The sequence below is a fragment of the Podarcis gaigeae genome (genome assembly GCF_964106915.1).
Source record: "Podarcis gaigeae genome assembly, chromosome: 14".
NCBI classification, from domain to species: Eukaryota; Metazoa; Chordata; class Lepidosauria; order Squamata; family Lacertidae; genus Podarcis; species Podarcis gaigeae.
The window spans coordinates 17462454-17477544 of NC_139690.1; the positions used below are offsets into that span (position 1 = coordinate 17462454).

At 44.2% G+C, this 15091-nt stretch overlaps 2 protein-coding genes across 4 annotated transcripts in view; one reads left to right on the forward strand and one right to left on the reverse strand.

Annotated features, from left to right (window-relative positions):
- Positions 1 to 1559, reverse strand: part of ARNT2 (aryl hydrocarbon receptor nuclear translocator 2) — a 144773-nt gene extending 143214 nt beyond the window's left edge. For 2 of the 3 annotated variants that reach the window (XM_083712633.1, XM_083712632.1), the window contains exon 1: positions 1147 to 1559. In XM_083712633.1, coding sequence (XP_083568759.1) covers positions 1147 to 1177 — 31 coding nt within the window. In that variant the 5' untranslated portion in view covers positions 1178 to 1559. Of the gene's footprint in view, positions 1 to 1073 lie in introns of all 3 variants that reach the window. The other variant, XM_083712634.1, reaches the window with a different exon arrangement.
- The window catches only part of CTXND1 (cortexin domain containing 1), a 187823-nt gene that overhangs the window by 129334 nt on the left and 43398 nt on the right, over positions 1 to 15091 (forward strand). The gene's annotated exons all lie outside the window — the stretch shown is intronic.

Consider the following 15091-nt stretch of genomic DNA (forward strand, 5'->3'; position numbering starts at 1 on the left):
CAGTTTTCAAACACACACACACTTGTCATAAATTCTCTCTCCCTGCCCCCAAAATAATAATTATTAGAAGACAGAAGCATAAAGTTATGGCAGAATTGATTTAGGTCCCGTATCCATCAAACCTCCTGAATTCTAAAAATGCATGAAACTATTGATGAAGTTAGTGTAGAAATTGCCTCCCATCAAAGGAGGACATGAAGGTCTGAGGGGGTTTCTGGGTCAACAAATTGAGAACATAATCACAAAAGGCCAACATTTCTTCCAGGGCTCATACCAATGTAAAGGCTGGTGCCTACATTTCTCAATAGCTGCAGGAGGCTGGCTCCTACAGATTTTGTTCTGGGCTAAGTGCCAGTCCTGTTGATCAGTTTTGTCCAAAACAATGGAGGAAGAAGTGGATTGCAAAGTTGCCAACTTTTTAAGCATCCCCAGTTCCTGTGCCTTCTACAGATACCTGATCTGCAGAGATTAGCAGCTGGCAACTTTCAACCTTTCCTCGCACTAAAAAGCTCCACCTGCTAGATCCTGCACTTCAAGCACGTACAAGAAAGGAACAGGATTGGGATTTGTTTTTAACTTATCAGTTGGCACCTGTAAGGGGACGGGCCTATTATCTCAGATGGCAGAACACATGTTTCCCATGCTGAACATCCCAGGTTCCATCTCCCTCACCTTCAGGCTTCCAGAAAGAGATCAGATTGTGTGAAAGATGACACCCAAAGGGCCAATCAGAACAGACAAAAGAACTGGATATGTCAAGGAAGGAGTCTGGGGCTACCTGCTGCCTGGGTCTCCGCTAGAGCATTATAAATGTCCCCCCTGTGGATGCATCCGTGGGAACATCAGCATGCCTACTCAGAAGCAAGCCCCACCGAGTCCAGCGGGGCTTTCTCCCGAGGAGACGCCTGGAACCTTAGTAGCAGCAACGGGCGACAGTAACCAAGGGCGCAGATGGTGAGGGCCGGTGACACGGCGGCGCTTTCCCCCCGGGGGCCATCCCTCGGGGTGGGGGTGGGGGGACACCCCTGCGGGGTGGCCGGTGTGCGTGTGTATGTGCCAGATCGCACCGGTACCTTCCGAGCCAAGGCGTTTCTGTCAGCAGCAGCAGCAGGAGCAGCAGCAGCAGCAGCGCCCACAGCTACTCACCGGGTGGATTAACAGCCGCCGGCGTTGCCATCTTGTCTCTGGAAGAACTAAGATAAATTGCGAGCTGGGGGCAGCTGGAGGGGGCTGGCTATAAGGTGGACCACCGAGGAGGAGGAGGAGGAGGAGGAGGAGGGCTGATGCTCTGCCGCGCAGCCCAAGGAAGATGGGGAGGGACGGGTCGGAGCCGCCTCCCCGCCCGCAGCCACACAAAGGCAGGCGTCCGCGCAAGGGGATCCGCGCGCGCGGCGAGGCTGGGAAATGCAGCTCGGGGCGCGCGGGCTGCTTGCGCGCGGTTAGCCAAGATGTCTGATCTGATGAGAATCCCTTTTTTTCCCCTCTACCTTTTTTTTTGCAATTGCTTCTGCACATGCTCAGCGCGCGAGCACCCCTCCCCTCGCTGCCCACCTCAGTCCGAAGTGAGCATGTGCCAAGAAGCCGCACATGTGCGCTGGCCAAGTGAAGCTGCTGCCCTCACTTTGCGCCCTCAGCCTCGCTCGCTTGGGTACCTCTCCATCAAGGGCGCACGCTGCCGCTGAGTGTCATATGCCGCTAATACGCAATAAAAAATAACCTCAAACGCTGTAATATTTAATGCATTTACAGTAGTGTCATTACTTACTGCTAAAGTCCTGCTGATTTATTTTTTACCCCGTAGCAAAAAAAAGTATCAAATGCAGAAAACTTAATACAGACGGTTGTGTGCGAGCGCTATACCTTTGAAGCACATTCTTCCTGCAAAGAATTCTGGGCACTGTAGTTTACCCCTTAAGTAAAGGGACCCCTGACCACTAGGTCCAGTCGCAAACAACTCTGGGGTTGCGGTGCTCATCTCGCTTTACTGGCTGAGGGAGCCGGTGTACAGCTTCCAGGTCATGTGGCCAGCAGGACTAAGCTGCTTCTGGCGAACCAGAGCAGCGCACGGAAACGCCGTTTAGCTTCCCCCTGGAATGGTACCTATTTATCTACTTGCACTTCGTGCTTTAGAACTGCTTGGTTGGCAGGTGCTGGGACCGAAAAATGGGAGCTCACCCCGTTGCGGGGATTCAAACCGCTGACCTTCTGATCGGCAAGCTATAGGCTCTGTGGATTAACCCACACCACCACCCGCTCTGTGGTTTAACCCACAACACCACCCGCAAACCCTTATGGAGTTGCAATTGCCATCAACCCTCAACAAACTACGAGGCACAGAATTCCTTGAGGGGATGAAAGTGCTTTAAATATAATACGCAAACAAGTAAATTTATATTTCATTATAGTACTTAACGTTGTGAGTTTGAGAGGCAGGGTTAGGCTATATGCCTGAGTCCCCTTTCTAATTCCTGGATCCAACAAGAATTCAATTGCTGGAATAGCCAGGGCAGCTTCTTGGGGAGGTAATGGCCCCTTAAGTATGGCTCATTAAGGTAGCAAAGGAAGTGGCTCTGTGCCAGAAAAGAAATAGATGGGGGGGCCTCCCTCAGCTCTCTGTTAGTCAGAAGGCAAAGGCAAAAGTTGGTGTGTGAACTAGAAGCGTGAAGCTGGAAGCAGGCTGGGCAACTGGAGCGACAGAGCCATGCCTGATCTCTGCTGGGATCCAAGGCTGTGGCTATGGGAGAAGCAAGGCTCTCTTGGTGTGTTAATCCTGTGAGCCCCTCCAGCATAGGCTCACATTGTATATATAGGCCAATATCCTGCATTTCTGAACCTGTTTATTCTGAGTGCACTATGTTTATGATTTGATAAACAGCACAAAGAACTTCATTGCCTGGTGGAAAAGGAAGTGTAAATAATAAAATGGGGGCGCCATTCATTATCCTAGGACAGGGGTTCCCAAAGTGTGGCCCGTGAGCCACAGTAGTCAGTGAGCTTCATTCAGGTGGTCTGCGGTGTGTTTGCATTAAATGAGAGTAGCAGTGTGGTGTAGTGGTTAGAGTGTTGGACTAGGACCAGGTGGGAGACCAGGGTTCAAATCCCCACTGTGCCATGAAGCTCTCACTGGGTGACCCTGGGCCAGTCACTGCCTCTCAGCCTAACCTACTTTACAGGGTTGTTCTGAGTAGTAAAATGCAGAGGAGGAATAATTTGTAGGCCACCTTGAGCTTCTTGGAGGAAACATGAAATATAAAGGCATTATATATATATATATATATATATATATATATATATATATATATGCTTTCGTAGATTTTCACGGGTACAGGAATGCAGGTTTTGGTGTCCTCGGGTGTCTTCCCGTGTAAAAGTTGGGGTGTCTAGGCGACGTTTCGACGAGGTCTCACTCGTCATCTTCAGGCTGGTGCTTTCGGCTTCTTGTTACTGGAACAGAGCGGGATCTCAATGTTTGAGTTCCTATAAATACTGTAGAGGGGGTGTGGTGTCTAGCCTCCAATGTTCTGGGCAGAGAGGAAGTTCCCAGGCTAGTGTGCCTTTTCTTCTCCCGCTCTGTTCCAGTAACAAGAAGCCGAAAGCACCAGCCTGAAGATGACGAGTGAGACCTCGTCGAAACGTCGCCTAGACACCCCAACTTTTACACGGGAAGACACCCGAGGACACCAAAACCTGCATATATATATATATATATATATCAATCATATTGATTTTAAATGCAAATTGTAAGACAAGGTAACAAAGAAAAGAAGCAATAAAAATATAATTAAAAACCATGCAGCATCTAGCATGGCACATTAAAAGTGCTACAATAGGCAGAAAATTCATTAAATAGTTCTCAAAGATCATCAATCATTTTCAAGTGGTCCAGCAGGGCAGACAGATGTGGAGTTTGGGAACTGCTGTTTTAGGCTGTGCCAGAAGCCCTCCTCCCAAACCGGTAGCTTGTCCCACCCTCTCCCTTGCAGCAGCACCAGGATTTAACTAAAGAAAGGGCACTATTCAGAGACCTTATGTAACTCAAAAATCCAAACAAGGCTGCAATCCTAAACTTGCTTAGTTGAAAATTTATCCCATTATCAAAATCAATGCTTACTGTTTAACTACATATTGATCTGTTAAAATTATTGCTCTGTTGAGAGCATTTACTTTGAACTTAAATTCTAACAAACAGAAAAGTCTGAAATGTGTTACTATTTATGCTTTGGAAAGCTACAATTCCTGGAATGGTTTAACAATCAATCCCTCTTCTCAGGGAACTCTGGGAATTGCAGTTCTGTGAGGGGCATAGGTGGTCTGCTAACAACTCTCAGCATCCTTAACGAACTACAGTTCCCAGGATTCTTTGCAGAAAGCAGCGGCTGTTTAAAGTGGACTGCTTTAAACATAAGGAATGGAGTTTAGTAGGTGCTGCTAAAAGAAGCGAACCAACTCACAGGAGTAAGGAGCAATGCAAGGCAGGATAGGCCTTTCATTTACTGGATGAGTAACCTACAGTCTCCTAGTCATTAAGATGCAAATTGGTATAGAGGGCTATATTTCATCACGCACACTAGGTCAGCTTTGGCAGAACAATAATGAGCTGCACCATCCTGAGAAAGTGCTTAAACTCTAGCCCCTTGGTGGTTTATTGGTTTTATATATATACAATTTTAAGAAAATGATTAATTAAAAACAATTGAATATTGCACAATATATTTTCTGCACCGCTCTCTTTGGGAGGTTAATGAACTTCCTTCTTTCGAAAATTATAAAAGGAGAAATGAATATACAGTATTTCCTTTAAACTAGGGGGTTTGCCTTAGAAACAGCCGAACAAAATTAGATGTGGGTGATCTGTGATCAATGCCCCCAATCCCCTAGAACTACAAATCTATTGCAGTTCTGGGGCAGGAGTCAGAAGGACTCCCATGACTGTTCCACCAAACAAAACATTTCCAAAGACTCACAGATCTGGGTATATTTCTATAGGATTTACATGTGTACAGCAAAGATGGTCTCTGTAGTTGGACTACAAGTCTCATCATCCACAGCCAGATAGCTGGCAAGAATGATGTGAACTGTAGTCCAACAACAGATTATCCTCCCTGCCAGCTGGGATCCAGAATATTGTGAGGGATTATTATTATTATTATTATACCCCACCCATCTGACTGGATTGCCCCAGACACTCTGGGCTGCTTTCAACATATATAAAAACATAATAAAACATTAAACATTTTTAAAAATCCCTATACAGGGCTGCCTTCAGATGTCTTCTAAAGGTTGTATCTATCTTCTAAAGCAAGCATCTCCAAACTCGGCCCTCCAGCTGTTTTGAGACTACAACTCCCATCATCCCTGGCCACTGGTCCTGTTAGCTAGGGATGATGGAAGTTGTAGTCCCAAAACAGCTGGAGGGCTGAGTTTGGGGGTTCCTGTCCCAAAGTAATGACTCCCCCCGCCCCTTCTTAGCAGCACTGTAAACAAGTCCCTTATAAGATGTAAGCATTTGGAAATCTGGTTTTAAATGAGACTTGGCCTCTCCATCTTTCTAACAGCAACTCTTATTATGATGCCAATGACATTTCATGCGTAATTCAATTTAGCCTTGTAGATGAAAGGAGAGAGGAAAAACTCTCAACAACACTCCAGTCCTAATCAAACCCCTCAGTTGTATTGTTTTATCTTGAGCAGACTGTGTAGCAGTAGAGTTCTTTATTTATGACCCAACTGGTAAACATGCATGAGATAGAGATTACTTCCCCCAACTAAAAAAAAAGTGAATTAAAATTGCATACTATATACCTTGAGAAATTCTGCAGTGCAGAGTTAGCCTCTGAATCAAATATATGAAACAAAGGGATCTTTGTGTAACTGCTAGAAAGAAAATCGCCATTGACCTGCACAGCATTTCCACCTCTTTACCGAAGGCGGATCGATCCACTGCAGACATCATTTATGTTGACCAAGACACCCCAATGTATGGCAATATATTCAGTATACCCAGGGACAGATTCTAAACACACCAACTAGTCTCTTAATCAATGTGTGATGCTGATCAATACTAATAATGATAGGACATAGTGTAGTAGCAGCTTTGCAAAACTGCATTGACGCCTCAATGAACATACGGGGTTTCCTTGCAAAAGACTCATTTGTGCACATCAACAAAACACATCGAGCTCTCCTCCTCCATGTACTGTTTCAGTTGCATGCAGCATTACTGTAGGTAAAGGAAAAGGACCTCTGGAAATTTAAGTCCAGTCAAAGGCGACTATGGGGTTGCAGTGTTCATCTCGCTTTCAGGCTGAGGGAGCCAGCATTTGTCCACAGACAGCTTTCTGGGTCATGGCCAGCATGACTAAACCACTTCTGGCGCAACGGAACACCGTGACGGAAAGCAGAGCGCACGGAAATGCCGTTTTACCTTCCCGCTGCAGTGGTACCTATTTATCTACTTGCACTGGTGTGCTTTCAAACTGCTAGGTTGGCAGGGGCTGGGACAGAGCAACGGGAACTCACCCCGTCGGGGGGATTCGAACCGCTGACCTTCTGATTGGCAAGCCCAAGAGGCTCAGTGGTTTAGACTACAGTGCCACCCTCGGATATGCATGAGGACCTTTGGCAATGGCATGCTAATGCTGCATGCAACTGGGCCAGCACTCGTGGGATAGAAATGCTCAAACATTACCCCTGTGAAGGGACATAGGCTTGGGCTTCCACCTAGGGCAGTTGCAAGACATTTCTGTGTCTCTGCACGATAATATAAAAGGCATCTCCTTCCCGTTCCACGGGGCCCAATCACCTGTGAAGTTCTTCTGTGCAACCCTCGTTGAAAGGAATGGGTGACACTCAGGAGAAGCTGTTTTGCAGTGAATAGAATAAGCCAGCAGGTGATTTGGAAAGTAACCTCACTGCTCCAACATAGGGGATAAAATGCGAACTGAAAAAAATAATGTTTAAATTACTTTTATGTCTTACAAAAAAACCAGAAGCTTTTCTTTTAGGAATTGTATGTACCAATTGTTATGACGTGGGGTTTGTGATTTCAGCTCTCTTGACATAATATGCTGGAGACAGTTCTCTAGTAACACTTCTTTATTAAAGCAAACAAGACTAAGACCTGAGGAGGGGAGAGCTACATTTATAGGGACAGGGAACTAGCTAGAAAGGATACATTTTGGAGGGAACAATATCAGGCAATCACAGTCCTGCCTGTTGGAGGAAACCAATAAGACAGAGGATCCAAATACAGCAGCTTAAATGAACCAATAGTAGCTGTACCCTCTGGAACCAAAAGGCAGTTACTTTACCCTAATGCAAATACAGACAATAATAATACAGATATAAAATCCTTTGACTCAATACACAACACCAATATTCCAAAGGAGCAGAAAATTTTTATGTACGCAACGACAGCCATATGGTTGCTATCAGCCCAGAGATGGAAAGAAGATAAAGTCCCTACCAGAGAAGAATGGCAAATTAAACTGTTTGACTATGCCAAAATGGCAAAACTGACCGGAAAGCTCAGGAACTAGGAAGACCAGAACTTTAACAAAGAATTTATCTTGGAGACCACTGTAAGGAGATGAAAGCGTTAGCAGGGTTGCAAGAACACTCGTAATGTAGCAAATACTATGGAGATAATGGATTTATATAAAATATGGACTATTGAAAAAGATGCAGTAGAAAAGGTTTAATAACAGGACCCACGGAGGGTAAGGTTGAAAGTCCAGCGATTCAGAGGAATCTCCAAATGTGTATGTGTATGGTTGTATTGTTATAATTTTATACTTTTAAAATCAAATAAAAATTATCTTTTTTTAAAAAAATAGAAATAAACATGGAGGTGCCGGGGATTGAACTGGAACCTTCAACACCCAAAGCCGATGTTCTACCTCTGAGCTGTGGCCCTTCCCCAAGAGATAGGTGCTATGGTCTCTAGACATACTGACCTGGAAGGAAACCCCTTGAAAATCCCCTTCATGGGATTTTCCTCTGGGCAGACATGCAGATGATTGGGCTGAAAAAGGAGGTGTAAGAAATTATAACTGTGCACATAAATAAAATAGCTCGGCAGTTTTGTATTGCCAGTTGGCAACCCTACCCACACTCAACCTTAGCCAACAGCCAAGAGGCAAAGGCAGCCTACGCTGGTGACCACGATGAATAATTTGCAGTTTTATTGCACATCATTAAATATGAATCCAGGTTCTTTGGGGTGCTTCCTGATCATCTGACTGTGTAACAACATAAACAGCTACATGAACCTTAATATGTTTTCTCCCCAGAAAAAACAACAACAACCTGTCTTGCTCTAATGGAATAATTTAACTGAGCTCTGCATGACCAGAGGCAGTCGGATCAAGACACAAATACTGTGTGTGTGTGTGTGTGTGTGTGTGTGTGTGTGTGTGTGAGAGAGAGAGAGAGAGAGAGAGAGAGAGAGAGAGAGAGAATATAAAACATTGTGGAATGTAGTGTGCTGAATGCTATGACTTGGCACTTATTTACTCTTTTACTCTCTTAAAAAATAAATATGTGGACATTAAAAATTGAAACTATAATCCAAGTCTCCCTTCCCCTGCATAGCAGAAGGGAGAGCAGAGAGGCCATTGCAGCTCCTTTCTACTGAAGGAGCGTCTCCACCCCCATTGTTCAGCCCGGACACTAAGGGCCTTCTGGCGGTTCCCTCATTGCGAGAAGTGAAGCTACAGGGAACCATGCAGAGGGCCTTTTCAGTAGTGGCGCCCGCCCTGTGGAACGCCCTCCCACTAGATGTCAAAGAGAACAACAACTACCAAACTTTTAAAAAACATCTGAAGGCAGCCCTGTTTAGGGAAGCTTTTAATGTTTAATGTATTACTGTATTTTAATATTTGGTTGGATGCCGCCCAGAGTGGCCGGGGAAGCCCAGCCAGATGGGCGGGGTATAAATAATAAATTATTATCATCATCATCATCACCACCTCACTACATCTGTGACCACACAAGTACTTTGGTCTGTGGAATCAGCAGGGCTCTTTTTAAGATGGAACTTGCTGCAACTCAGTTCTGGCAATGCTCAAGTGAGCACCATTGCCATTTTAAGAGAACAAGGGAGGCATTCATGGTGAGTTCTGGCACCTCTTTTTATAGAAAAATAGCACTGGAATCAGCATTTTACAAGTGGCACATAATATTTGTTCTGCATTTGCAAGGAACCGAGCCTTTGCTGTGGCAGCACCTATCCTTTGGGACTAAGGGACGCGGGTGGCGCTGTGTCTAAACCACCAAGCCTCTTGGGCTTGTCGATCGGAAGGTCGGCGGTTTGAATCCGTTGCTCTGTCCCAGCTCCTGCCAACCTAGCAGTTTGAAAGCACGCCAGTGCAAGTAGATAAATAGGTACCACTGTGGCAGGAAGGTAAACGGTGTTTCTGTGCGCTCTGGTTTCCGTCAGGGTGTTCCATTGCACATGACCCAGAAAGCTGTCTGTGGACAAACGCTGGCTCCCTCGGCCTGAAAGCCAGATGAGCACTGCAACCCCATAGTCACCTTTGACTGGACTTAACCATCCAGGGGTCCTTTACCTTTTTAATTTTTTTTAACCTTACTTTCGAACTCCCTGCCTGTTTTGGGCACCTGCTAAAACCATTTTTGTGTGTGTGGTAAACCCAGGGATGCAAATTTGATGCACGTTCTAGTACATACTTTTATTTTTATTTCTTCTTTTTTCTTCGGTTTTTGGGTGGCGGTGTGGCGGTGGGATATATAATCTTTTCTTATAACGCATTTTTAATAAATATTTAAAAACCTGCTAACTCTATTTAGAAAAGAAAAGAAAATTAGCCACCCTTTCACCTGAGAAGGAAAACGTTAGGCTTGTTTCCGACATTTTTTTGTTTCCGACATGTTTCCGATTTTTATCGGCAATTGGAGTGCATATTTTATATCAGCTGTTTATGGGTTTTGATGCTCGAGCAGCAGGTATATAAATCCTGATAAATAAATAAATAAATCCCACGTTAAGGGAGATTGATGAGGAGACAGATGTTTCATTTAAATTTCATAATATTTAGAAACAAAAAGTCTGTTGCTTGACTGATCTCCCAGCGTCTTTGCATTCATTGGCTAGGATTGTTGGAAAGACCAGAGTAGCTTTACTTCTTAAGTATGTTTATTTCATTGCGTGGTATCATTGAGACATTGGGTTAGCAGAGGGGACCTTCTGACCTGCTTTACACAGGACGGCCCACTGTTTGAAGGCCTGTACAGGCAAAGAGATGAAAAATGAATAAGGAGGAAGAGCAGGGGCCTCACACCTTCCCACCAGAAGTGAGCGGTTGCAAGACAGAAGAATGAGCAGGCACTTCCAGTTTCTCCATGTTTCTCATTTTTCCAACCTTAAATTCAACTCTCCATGCTTCCACATTAGTTTGGGATTTTTTAAAAAACAACATGCCCATGTGAATAATTCATGAGTGCTTTAGTGTGAATTTCTCCAACAGATGTGCTCGTATGCAATTTTGACTAAAATCTACACATTTTTTGCAAATCAATTTCCCCTAATTTGATGCATTTCTATGTGCCATTTTCACTAATGAGAGTGTTTTTATGGATGTTTTACCAGAGGCATATGCATTTTTGTAACGCATTACTTGACTAGAGAACTGCATTGCAGAACCCAGAGAAGTGTAAATTTCAAAGGATGGATGTATTTCAGTTTGTGTAAGGTTTCCAAAATGCATATTAGATAGATTTGTCTTTAAATGTGAAGGGAATCACATTCAACCCCCCCCCCCCATCCCTAGCAGGGACACAAGTCACCTGGTCACTACACCTGTATTTCTATTTAAATTATAAATTTGCATCTATTCAAATAAATTAGCATATGCAAATCAGTGTCCCCTTTTTCATTCTTTGCGTAGGCAAAAGTGCTACCCTATTGGATAGTTTGTTGTCATCTTTCCACCTCCTCATTTCACAGGCATTAACTTGGTTTGCTTTGTCTTCAATTAAAACCAACCCTATTACAAAGCTACAAGCTGAAACCTATCTGCTCTGCATGGCTTAGAATCCAATATCTTGAAAACTCAGATAGGCAATCTTTACAGAAAGTGGCTCTCTCTGAGATCTGTGCCTCCTATTTCCACCCATCCCTTTGGTTATTTTGCTCAGTGAATGCAGATAATGGCAAACTTTTCGCTCAGTACATCCAAAACAAGCAGGTTTTTTTCAAATTCCAGAAAATCAGTGGCTACCTGGATGGCTGTTACCTGTTTCCAATGTTGGAGGCATTGGCCACTGTGAGAACAGAATGCTGGACAAAATGGGCTGCTGCCCTGATCCTACACTATTGAAGAAAAATTGCCCTAATCAGGGTCAGGTCAAAAGAAAGGGGCAAAGATTTAATGTCCTCTACTACTCGCCTTTGTTGGCAAGGTGAAAGGTCCGTATAGTTAAAGCTATGGTTTTCCCAGGAGTGATGTATGGAAGTGAGAACTGGACCATAAAGAAGGCTGATCGCAGAAGAATTGATGCTTTTGAAGCTGGAGGAGACTCTTGAGAGTCCCATGGACTGCAAGAAGATCAAACCGATCCATTCTGAAGGAAATCAGCCCTGAGTGCTCACTGGAAGGACAGATCCTGAAGCTGAGGCTCCAATACTTTGGCCATCTCATGAGAAGAGAAGACTCCCTGGAAAAGACCCTGATGTTGGGAAAGATGGAGGGCATAAGGAGAAGGGGACAACAGAGGACGAGATGGTTGGGCAGTGTTCTCGAAGCTACCAACATGAGTTTGACCCAACTGCCGGAGGCAGTGGAAGACAGGAGTGCCTGGCGTGCTCATGGGGTCACGAAGAGTTGGACACAACTAAAGGACTAAGCAGCAACAACACCACTCGCCTGCCCCCATGCTGGGGTCACAAGCTCTATTGGATAGACCTATCGTTGCCAATTAGTCATGACTGGTAAATGGAACATCCATGGTCAGAAGCAGTGTACAGTGGTACCTCGGGTTAAGTACTTAATTCGTTCCGGAGGTCTGTTCTTAACCTGAAACTGTTCTTAACCTGAAGCACCACTTTAGCTAATGGGGCCTCCTGCTGCTGCCGCGCCGCTGAAGCATGGTTTCTGTTCTCATCCTGAAGCAAAGTTCTTAACCTGAAGCACTATTTCTGGGTTAGCGGAGTCTGTAACCTGAAACGTATGTAACCTGAAGTGTATGTAACCCGAGGTACCACTGTACCTTAGCAAAATGGGAGGGCGGTTGCTGGTGCCATCTGCTAGGCCAATGTTGGAAACAAAATGCTGATCCAGCAAGGCTCTACATATGTTCTTAACTTTAAAGGTAGGAAAGTATTTACTAGTTAGTTATTAAATTTATATCTCACCTCCTTCCTCCCAAAGGAGCCCAGGAAGGCTAAGCACGCAGATGGGGAGAATCGCTTGTGCAGATAAACTGAAATAAGGTTGCTCGGTTTTTCTCTTTCTTTTCTAGCATTTTCAGCCTGTGGCGAGTCTTTCCCTGTTTCCTTGGTGAACAAAGTAATTTCATTTACTCACGTTATCCTATTAAGGACCAGTCCCTCAGCTGACAACGGGATTCTCCATCCACAGCCTGTGCTTCCTGAGCAATTTCCCTGTAGCCTGACATTTTGGGGAAGTGGCGAGAGGGAGCCACAATCACTTCAGCCCATATGCAAATATAGATCTCACACATCAAAACGTTCCACAGAGTTCATTTTGGTCTGTGTAGGGGCGGGGGGGAGAGAAGCAATTTATCTCGCAAACATCCTTTTGGGACAAGATATCAAATATAAATTTCTCATTAATTATAAGCCTTTCATTAGACAATATCCATTAAAGAAGAGGCTTTTGACATTTACTGCCTTTTCTACCATGCCTTTTTATGTAGCTGAGTGTAGCAAAGATCAAACGCGAGGACTTTTCAGCTTTAGAGAACAAATAGGTTGATCAAAGAGGAGAGGTTTAGTTTTATTTGTAAGTGCTGGCTGGATTGGAAACATAAAAGCTGCCTTCGACCAGCCTCCTCCCCAATCTAGCCCAGTGTTGTCTACTCAAACAGCACCCGTCCAGGGTCTCAGTCAGAAGTCTTTCCATTGGATATTTTTTAGTCTTTTAAAACTAAACCACCTAGGGCACCTTATCAGAAAGTGTTAGGGACCTTGCAGCTTGGTTGAATTAGGTCAGAATAATCAATAGTTTCTGTTGACCAAAGGCTATATTCATGCAGGAAATATTTACAGGATAAGTGGAGACAGTAGGAGAGAAATAGCAGACATCTTGTTTGGAGAGAACAGCAGACAAAAAATGGCTCAGCTTTTAGAGGTGGGGCTAACTTAAGACATAGAGGCTTACAAACAAGCGCTGGTTAGCTTGCTAGACAAAACCATGCCCTTGTGTGATTTAAACTAACACATGTTTTAACTAGAATCTCAAAAAAAAGGAAATGTATTTGCTTTCCTCCAACAGAAAGGTGGTTTAAAAATGCAATAGGCAAACCATAAATGTTATTTGCTGCTTGATCTTTTAAACTGGAGGCACCACAGACTGAACCTGGAACCTCTGGCATGCAAAGCACTGAATGTTCTACCACTGATCTGTGGTTCCTTCTCCATTAGGTTTGGGAAATGGGAGTCTCCAGGTGTGTCATGTGGACTGTTGGTGTTCAGGATACCTTAAGGACTGCTTGATGCCTTATATCTCTGCCTGATCACCAAGGTCTTGGGTGAAGGGCTTGTGTGTATGACTTGCATCCACCAGAAGCATTTAGTGCTGTGGGTCCAGTTCTGCACAATGTAGGAACTATGGCTTTAGCGTAGTGGCACCTGCCCTTTGGAATTCCCTCCCCTGGAATATTAGACAGGGGCCATCTCACTTGTCTTCTTGGCACCTACCAAAAGCCTTCCCCTTCCAGAAAACCTTTTAAGTTGAGTTATTTTCCCATCTGCATCTGTACTGGATTTATTTTAAATATGTTGTTATTGCATTATCACTTGTTGTTTGCCAACAAGTGCAAGATATAAATTTCATTAATGAATTCTGTGGAACTCCCTTCTGGCTGAGATCAGACAGGCCAACTTCCTGTTTGGTGAACACACACACACACACACACACACACACACACACACACACCACCCTTCCTACTGACAGGGACTCAAGGTGATTTACAGGTAAAAATAAGAACAGCTAAAAACATAGAAAAACAATAATTAAAAACAAATATTGATGGAATTAAATCTCTCTCTCTATCCTAAAGAAAACTACAGTAGTACCTCGGGTTAAGTACTTAATTCATTCCAGAGGTCCATATTTAACCTGAAACTGTTCTTAACCTCAAGCACCACTTTAGCTAATGGGGCCTCCTGCTGCCGCCACACCGCTGGAGCACGATATCTGTTCTTATCCTGAAGCAAAGTTCTTAACCTGAAGCACTACTTCTGGGTTAGCGGAGTCTGTAACCTGAAGCGTATGTAACCTGAAGCATATGTAACCCGAGGTACCACTGTATACAAATACAATAAAAACAGCATAACACCAACTCAGGTCTCCGAAGTATTCACTTGCCAGCAAAAGGACAACAAGGAGGGAGCCAGTCTATCTTCTTTAGGGACTGAGTTCCAAAGTCTGGGAGCAGCTTTTTAAATGTCAACAGGCATTTTAAGGAAACTTTTCCAATTTCATGGTTATTCATTCTCTCTCTCTCTCTCTCTCTCTCTCTCTCTCACACACACACACACACACCACTCTAGATCATCAGTACAATAAGTTGACTCTGCAGACTCAAGAAATAAAGATTATCTCCATTTGAATTTCCTTACTCTGTGATGAATCTTAGCAATCTCTTGCAAAGGCCAGTGTCTGTCAGGTCCAAGCCACTTCGCAATAAGGAAATAGTGTTTCCTCTCTCTCTCTCTCTCTCTCTCTCTCTCTCTCTCTCTCTCTCTCTTTCTTCTTCTGCGTGGGTGAATATATTCAACCTATATCAAGTTGAAGAGGTAATTCCCTACCTGACAACTCACTGATAATGTAGCTCACACAACCTGGCACAGTATTTACCGATCCACATCCCTAACAGGAATGAAATG